The 7959-nt window shown below is 39.7% G+C and overlaps 1 protein-coding gene across 2 annotated transcripts; it reads left to right on the plus strand.

Moving 5' to 3' along the window:
* Nucleotides 1-224: 224 nt before the first annotated feature.
* Nucleotides 225-6797, plus strand: ESM1 (endothelial cell specific molecule 1). Of its 2 annotated transcripts, XM_062513686.1 has the most exons (3): nt 225-549; nt 4406-4561; nt 6700-6797. In XM_062513686.1, the coding sequence occupies exons 1-3, from the start codon at nt 225-227 to the stop codon at nt 6795-6797; spliced, it is 579 nt and encodes a 192-aa protein (XP_062369670.1). The 2 variants fall into 2 exon arrangements, with proteins under 2 accessions (XP_062369670.1, XP_062369671.1); XM_062513687.1 differs by lacking the exon at nt 4406-4561 and having other exon boundaries at nt 249-549.
* The last annotated feature ends 1162 nt before the right edge of the window (nt 6798-7959 follow it).

The following is a 7959-nucleotide window of genomic DNA, read 5'->3' on the forward strand; positions in this document are numbered from 1 at the left end:
AATCCAACCTTCATCCTGGATTTCATAAACTGAAACAAGGGAGGCTGGCAGGAGCAGCGCTGCCGGATTGAGGAAGCTGACGACGGTGCAACATGTGGGCAACACACTTTATAAAGCTCATAAACTTGTAGGCTGATGTGTGCAGCTACCACTTTGGATTCGGTACCGCTGCTCCCCTCGGCAAGAGGCACCAGCAGGCTGAGCACTGAGACCTGCTCTCTGGGATGGAGCATTTAGCCCTGCAAGACATGAAAGGCTTCCTGTTCCTCACACTCCTCCTGATGCCCGTGCCCGCTGGAGCTGCTTGGAGTGCGAAATACGCAGTAGATTGTCCCGATCCCTGTGACAGTAACGCATGCAAAAGCACTGCGCGCTGTAAGCGGACGGTGCTGGACGACTGTGGCTGCTGCAGAGTGTGTGCAGCTGCTCTGGGGGAGACTTGCTACCGTACTGTCTCGGGTATGGATGGTGTCAAGTGTGGTCCTGGGCTGAAGTGCCAGTTTTACACTGAGGAGGATGACTTTGGTGATGAATTTGGTATCTGCAAAGGTAATGATATTCACTTTGTATGCACCCACTGTGGCAATTTGACAGCAACGTACAGCAATGTAGAGTTTGCCTCTTGCTTGAAAGGTCTAAAATGGGATTCTTCCAGCTCATCCCTTAGCCAAGAAAAAAGGGAAAAAAATACCTGTGGTCATTAGAAGGCATTACATGTAGTGGGGAAGGTTTATTTATGTGACGATATTGTTTACACCTAGGGACATGCGTGAGGAAATACAGACAGGGTGTGCTTAGAGATGAGATTTTTGACTGGGGCTTGAGAGACCCAGGCACTAGTCCTGTTCTTTCTGTTGATTTGATGGGTGGCTTTTTATCTATTATAAAGGCTTTAATCCTGCAAGTCCAGCCTTGTCACAGGGTTCCTGTTGCAGCTGTACACTCCTGGGTGTGATGATCCCCCCGGCACTGCCGGCTGCCTGCCCAGGGACCAGGTGGTCACCCTGGGGTCTGGGGGATGGAGAAAACACTGCCTGAGTGCTGGGAGATTTTGTCCTGTTAAATTCAGTTCTGCCTTTGAGGTGCTCAGTCATCCTAGGGATGTGGTCAGGGGAGGCAAACAGAAACCCTCCTGCCAGAAAGATGGCAGTAACAGAAGCTGACTGAGAGATGAGCAGCCAGGCACTACTTTCATTTATTCCAGGCATGTTGGATGCTGATTTCTTTAGTCAGAGGTTATACTCACATTTTTAATTTAGGAGGTGTTCTTACTCCATTTAAACAGGGAAATCTTTAAAAGATGGCAAGGTATTATGTTCATAAGATGTAGGGTGAATTTTTTTTAAAAATAAAATATTTTAAAAAGAGAGTTTGCAAAGCATGAATGCAGTGGGTCTTGCTGTGTTTGTGTACCACTTCAGTAAGTAGATATGATAAGCCTTAGAATAACTTCCTTAAAAGTGGGAATATCTTGGCAGTTATATATCAGGAGTATTAATAGACTCAGTTAAAGTAATGACTTGATGCTGCAAAAATCACTTAGGCTGATACACATAGAGCACACGCTTATTTACCTTATTCAGAATAAACTCATGTGCTTGGTTGAGTGTAAAACCCAAATAGTTTTGGATTGCAAAAGAGTAGAACTTACACATAAAGATTATATCTTTGGTGCACTCACCAGGAAAATATTTTACTGAGATAACTGACTGATCTTTAGTTTATTAAAAAGTACCACAGTGCAAGATACTACCTATAATTCCATTAACAATTCTTTTGAGTTAGTGTATACTTTTCATTTTCCTCACAGGAGTTTCTTTGCCATAGCATCTTTTGAATGGGAAAAAATAAATATTATGGGACTTGAGATCTGAATCCTTATAGCTGAATCTTGGATGTTCTGTAGAAAATGGAAGTAAAATGTTTGGGTTTTTTCCCCAGTCAGTCAGTGGAAAAACTCCCATTAATTTTAATAAAGCCATGTTTTGACTTAGAATTATAAATTGAGCTTTAAAGGACTTATTCCCCATATATTTATTTTCACTAAATATTATAGATGTAATTCTGAATTATTTTTCTTTCTTCATCTCAGCTTTGAATTACCACAATCTCTCTCTGGGGCCAGATATTGTTATTTTATATATCCATTTGCAGCTATGATACCAGGTCACTCACTCATTTTAATAACTTCCATGTTTGTAATAACTGACAGATGCAGGATGGCTAAATTCTCTCTGGCTTCCTGTTAACAATTTACTTTGAAGTTTTGTAGAAACAATCTGAACTCTCTGTTCTACAGTTTCTTATTTCTAAAACGGGCAGTATATATTCCAGAACAATTTTTTTGGGATACTTTTACTATTAGAAATATGATCATACTATTATCAATATCAATGTCATTATGGCCAGACACAAAATATTTTTTTGGTGCCCTTGTTTCCATTAAACCACTGGGAGCTATCTGCAATTTATTTAGGAGCAAGATCCTGTTGAACAAAAACATTCTAAAAGAAAAATTTACTCAGACCTCAGTTTCATGAAGCCTGAAGGGCTGCATCTGTGTGGATTATTCCACAGAGAAGGAAGTGCTTTGAGCTGAGACTTGTTTCTGTGCTGTTGTGCCCAGCTTTGCATCCCACCTATCCAGGCTGAGCACCTGCAGCAGGCAGATTGATGCTCCATGTAGTGTGTGTTCTTTGCTTGTCTCCCAGGGAGGGCATGCAGACAAAAACAATTTTACTTGGGTGGGATTTTGTTTTTGTTTTTGTGAAGAAGCAGCAGATCAAAGAGTGTCCTTGGAGAGTGTACTGAGGCCTTGTAAGATTCTGCATGCTGGAGTGACTTGCTGTGCAGTCCATTTCAGGGAACTGATTGATCTTCTAGATATGCTAACATATCTTCTGGATATGCTGTTTTCATTTATAAAAGCATATCCATTTGATACACAGAGAATTGTAAAATGTTTGCTACACTACAGTGCATTAGCTCAATTTTCATATTGCCTAGGCTGTATGGCAAAGCTAAAAGTTTGCATTCATTCAAGAGGAGACTGGACAAACTGAAAAAGATAATTTTATTGTGGGGTGTTTTATGCACAGAAACTACGTCTGGGTCAGGAGGTCCTGTAGCTGAAAAGGAGAGACAAAATGAGGGGAGAGGTATCTTTTGAGTTTGCTATGGTCACTTCTCTTAAGTGTATTGTGGAAGCCTGGGCTAGGTGGTTCCTTGGTCCAGCCCTGATTAGTCATTCATCTGCCCTTAGGAGGTGAATCAGAAACTCTCCAGACCTTGTCATTTAAGGTGACCATATACCTTGGGTTGGTAAGGATAGTCTGAACATAAAGGCCTTTCTCCTGGGATGTCTCAAACCTTTCCTGGGAGTGATCACCTGTTTGTGGGTTTGGAAAGGATGAATGAATTTTTCCAGTCTCTGTCTCCTTAGCAATGATTTTGGGAAGGTATCCTGTTCAACAGCAAGGCAGAGGAAGACAAGGGCTGTAGACCCTAATTTAAACCCTTTGGGAAGTTATATGACCCAGCATGTCATATGTGTCAGCTATGGGATAGGGCAAATGTCCCTGACCTAATTTTCTTCAGAAAACATTTGTTTCCATCCCAGCAGCTGCTTTTTAGTGCTCCTCCCACAAGCTCAGGGATGTGAGGTTTGAACTGGGGCATTATGTGACCAGATGCATCATAACCAGGGAGTTGCCACAGTGCCAGAGAACCCTTCAGGGCATACTCACTCTTCAGGCTGGAAATACAGACGGGCTGTCTGCCATGGGAAGGCAGAACTTTGCTGTCTGAGAAGGTGTTATGTGGGAGGCTATGCCCTGGACTCAGTAGCATCTCCAGGTGGAGGGCGAGTTTGCTGGATAGCTCCTCAGGGTCAGGCTGCATCTTCCACCCAGACTGCTGGCCCTGGCCACAGCAGCCCTGCACCAGCATCAGATTGCAGCTCTAAATCTCAACAGTCATGAAAGTCAGATAATATCATAGAGAATCACGTAGTGAATTCAGGGAATTCCTGGATTAATCTTCCTTTCTAAATTTAATGCTAGTCCTTAAACTAAAGCTTCTATAACTCTATAGTTACATATTCATATTGCCTTTAACTGAGGCAATTTCATGTAAGAGTGCATTTATATGTAAAAATGTTTCAGAGAAGAATTACCAGTAGCACATTGTAAATAAATTACAGGAAATGAAATTATGTATGTTAAGTGCGTCAAGGTTTGTTAATACTGGAAAATACTTGTAAAAAAAGTCAATAGGCAGAAATCCTGCAGCTAAGGTCTAGCTGACTTCCACCCAAAGGTTTTCCACTTACAAGCAAACCAGCTATTAAGACAGTAGCTGGTTTGGATTGCTGAGAACTACTTTGCTATATTTTTTTGTTTTCCAGAGTGTCCCTACGGTAGCTATGGAATGGAATGCAGGAAAACTTGCAACTGTCCCTCTGGCATCTGTGACAGAGTAACAGGGAAGTGTTTGAAGTTCCCGTTTTTTCAACTGTCTGCTTCAAAGCCTCCAAATCGACGAAAAATATCTTCATACACAGGTAAGACTTTGTGGGACAGTTGATTTTAGCAGAAAACACCTTGCACATGATCTACTACCACTCTGTGGGTGCTTTGGTGGAGATGTGCAAACCCCTAACAGCACAAGGTGGGTTTATTTTTCTTATTGGCAGCTTCCTTAACATGTGGCAAGGAATTAGGTGAGCTACAACACATAGTAGGATCATTTTGAAATACTCTGTATCTGTTGCATGTGGTAGCAGTACATCACCCCTGCAGTGGGAGACAGGGCTAGCGTTGGGTCAGTCAGTTCAGGGTTTCACTACCTTGCATTTACTGCTGTCAGCTTATACATAGTAAAAACAACATTTCCCCCTTTCCCCCCTCCCCTCCCGTGAGGATAGAGCTTTATATGTTTTCAATTTTCAGTGAATGGTTTTATTAAATGTTTTGCTGCAGTCATTGGTCACAATACCTCTGGAATAAGTTATTTCCTTTACACTTATATCTGAAGGTCATAATAGATCTGTCCTGAATTAAAATAGAAAAAAAAAAAAAAAGAGTGTGACAAGCTGGAGTATTTTTGATGCACCAAGGAAATATCACTGAAGTTTTTAGAGGTGGAATTAAAAATTTTCCACTTTTTTTCCCACTGGAGCATACTGAAGTATGTTTGACTGAATGATGTTTACTCTAAATATAAACACAAACCAAAATAAATACAAATATGTAAAAGTCAAAAAAGGAAAAAGAAGTCAGAGATTTAGTCATAGACCTACCGGGATCCTTTACAGGGTTTCACCTAAAGGTCTTTGGATTTCATTTTTTCTCCAACTGCAATTTGTGCAATTTTAAATTTTCTTCAGTTATATTAAGCTGTATGGAGTTTGCTGTCTTAATACAAGATTTATATTTCCACTTTTCTCTGCTTAGAGAAAGTGAGATTGAAGCAAACTTCTGCAGCATATGTTTATATCACATTTAAAATAATCTCCAAAAAAACCTCTTACAAGATCAATCAGCCCTGATACTTCTGTTATCTTTCTACATGATTGTGCTCTTTTGCTTTTTTGTTCTATTTATTCTATTCTATTTTATTCTATTTGTTCTATTTTATCTTGTTCTATTTATTACCGAGGGTGCCAAAAGAAGGAGAGTGCTTGCTTTTTTCTGTATCTAGCCTATGTTCCAAACCTTCCCAGACAGCCTATTTGCATCAGTTTTCATGCCTCTTTTTTCCTCCCCATTTGCCTTTGGTCCCAAACTTTTTGCTGTCTCAATGTTTACCTGCTTGACTTATCCCAGCCAGGACAAGATATTCACTGCATGGAAACAAATGGTGTTTTTTATTCTTGCAAAAGTTTCCCAATGACTTCTGTCCTCAGAGGTCTGTCACTGTTAGCAGAGCAGGGACACTATGAGTAATACTCCATGGGGTGGCCACACAGGGTTTAATTTAAAAGTGATCTTCAGAAATAGCTATAGCTTCAAAGTGATCTTCAGTGAATTAGAACAGCTGCAAATGCTGCTGTTTTAAACAGGCAAGTTCCTAAGCCATATGTTTTATAAAGACCACTATGTCTACATATATCCTAGCAAACTTAAAGGTGTCAGAGCATGGTCCTGTACATTGCAATTTGACTCCTTTCATGGTCAAACAATAGAGCTGTGTACAGCACACTTTGTCCCAAGCCAGCTAGCTGTCCCAAACAACCTCAGCCACAGCTCAGGAATCAGCCTCAGCCAGGAACCATTTCCAGTTGACAAACTGAATATCTTTTACCTATTTTTGGAGAGTAAGAGAGCTTAGTGGCACGCACCAGGCTATTTCATGCCAGCTGGCCTCAGTCAGAGAAGAGCTGCAGGGGATTTTAATTTACTGCTGTAGTTATTGAGGATGTGTTGCTTGGTCCCATGTCACATTGGAGTGAGTGTTACAGTCAAAACTGGAAACTGAACTCAAATCAGCCTTATGCTTAAAGCATTAGAAAACAGATATGACTTGTACCTTAATTTCGTAGAAATTTTGCAACTAGGTAATTGGAGATAATTTACAGAGTTTTCTGCAAACTAGTAGGTTAAGTATTTTCCAAACTATTCCTAAAACCAAGGATATTGCTGCATGACAATATTTTAAAGCTCTCACATTCATAAAATTCACTTTTTTTTTTTTCCCCAGACAATGACATGGCATCAGGGGATGGAAATTCTGTAAAAGAGGAATTAATTAAAGAGAAAGTTCGCTCTCCAGTAATGAAATGGCTAAATCCTCGCTGATATTTACTTGCACTTGTAAGACTTTCAAGTGAATGCATTTCTCACAGATTAATGAATATGCAACAACACACTTTAAGAACAAAGTAGATCTCTAACATATGAATACGCAATCTCTGAAGCTCAAATGTGACCTGTTTTTAATGAGAAAAATGTTTACTTAAAAATAGACTGTACAGTGTATATGACTTTTGATATTTGTTTTGATAAGTATTTGAACAGAGAAATGTATTATGGATTTTTGAATGTATAGTAATACTGAAAACCCAACATGATCATTTAAATTATGCCAGAGGCTGACTCTTGCCAGCCTGAGGCTGGAAAAGCTCTCACTGAATGAAGGGGATGGTTTGGGTGAGTGATACTATTGATGTGGAAACATCATGAAAGGAACACACAAAAACAACACCTCAGATGGAAGGAACACCCCTGTTCAATAACAATAATAACAACAAAAGCACAACAGTGTAAATTAAATAAACTAACATTAGTTAACAATTTTCTAGTTTTTGGAAGCTTGGTGACAATTCCTCAGATATGAATATGCCTTTCTTCAGAGAGAAAACACCCAGCACTTCAGTTTATACATTGTGAATAATTTAGGCAAGACACTGCAGACATATATTGTATTTAGTTTAATTTCTAAAGTTAAATTTTGTACAGAGAAACAGCAGATTGGTAAATTCTACCAATTTGTAGAAGGGGATCTGAAACAAAAGAAGCTGCTTATCATTATTTAAATATATATGTTTTTATAAACCAGCTTGTTGGTATAATTACATCAGTATATGCATTTCTTTGGAAAGAGTGGTGAGAGGCCAGCAAAGAAACCTTCATGCTTTCCATCTTGACTGCTGGCTATGGCCCAGATATGACTCACAGGGAGTTTATTTCTTCCAGGGAAGACTTGGACCCTCAGCAAGTGACAGTGCAGCCACAGACTACAGTATTTTGGTACCCAGACCTTTGTTTCTCAATTGCATGAGCAAGTGGTCCCATTTCAGTGAGGAGAAAAGCTTATATGTGTTAGAGTGTTGCAGGAACAGACAGTCCTTCATTCAGTCTAAGATGGATGATATGCACGTAAGTCAAAAATCACCACTGAGAAGGGCTTGCTAATATGTCTGAAAACAACCAGATAAAAAATAAAAAAAAAATTGATGTT

This window comes from Cinclus cinclus, chromosome Z, assembly GCF_963662255.1.
Source record: "Cinclus cinclus chromosome Z, bCinCin1.1, whole genome shotgun sequence".
Taxonomy (NCBI): domain Eukaryota; kingdom Metazoa; phylum Chordata; class Aves; order Passeriformes; family Cinclidae; genus Cinclus; species Cinclus cinclus.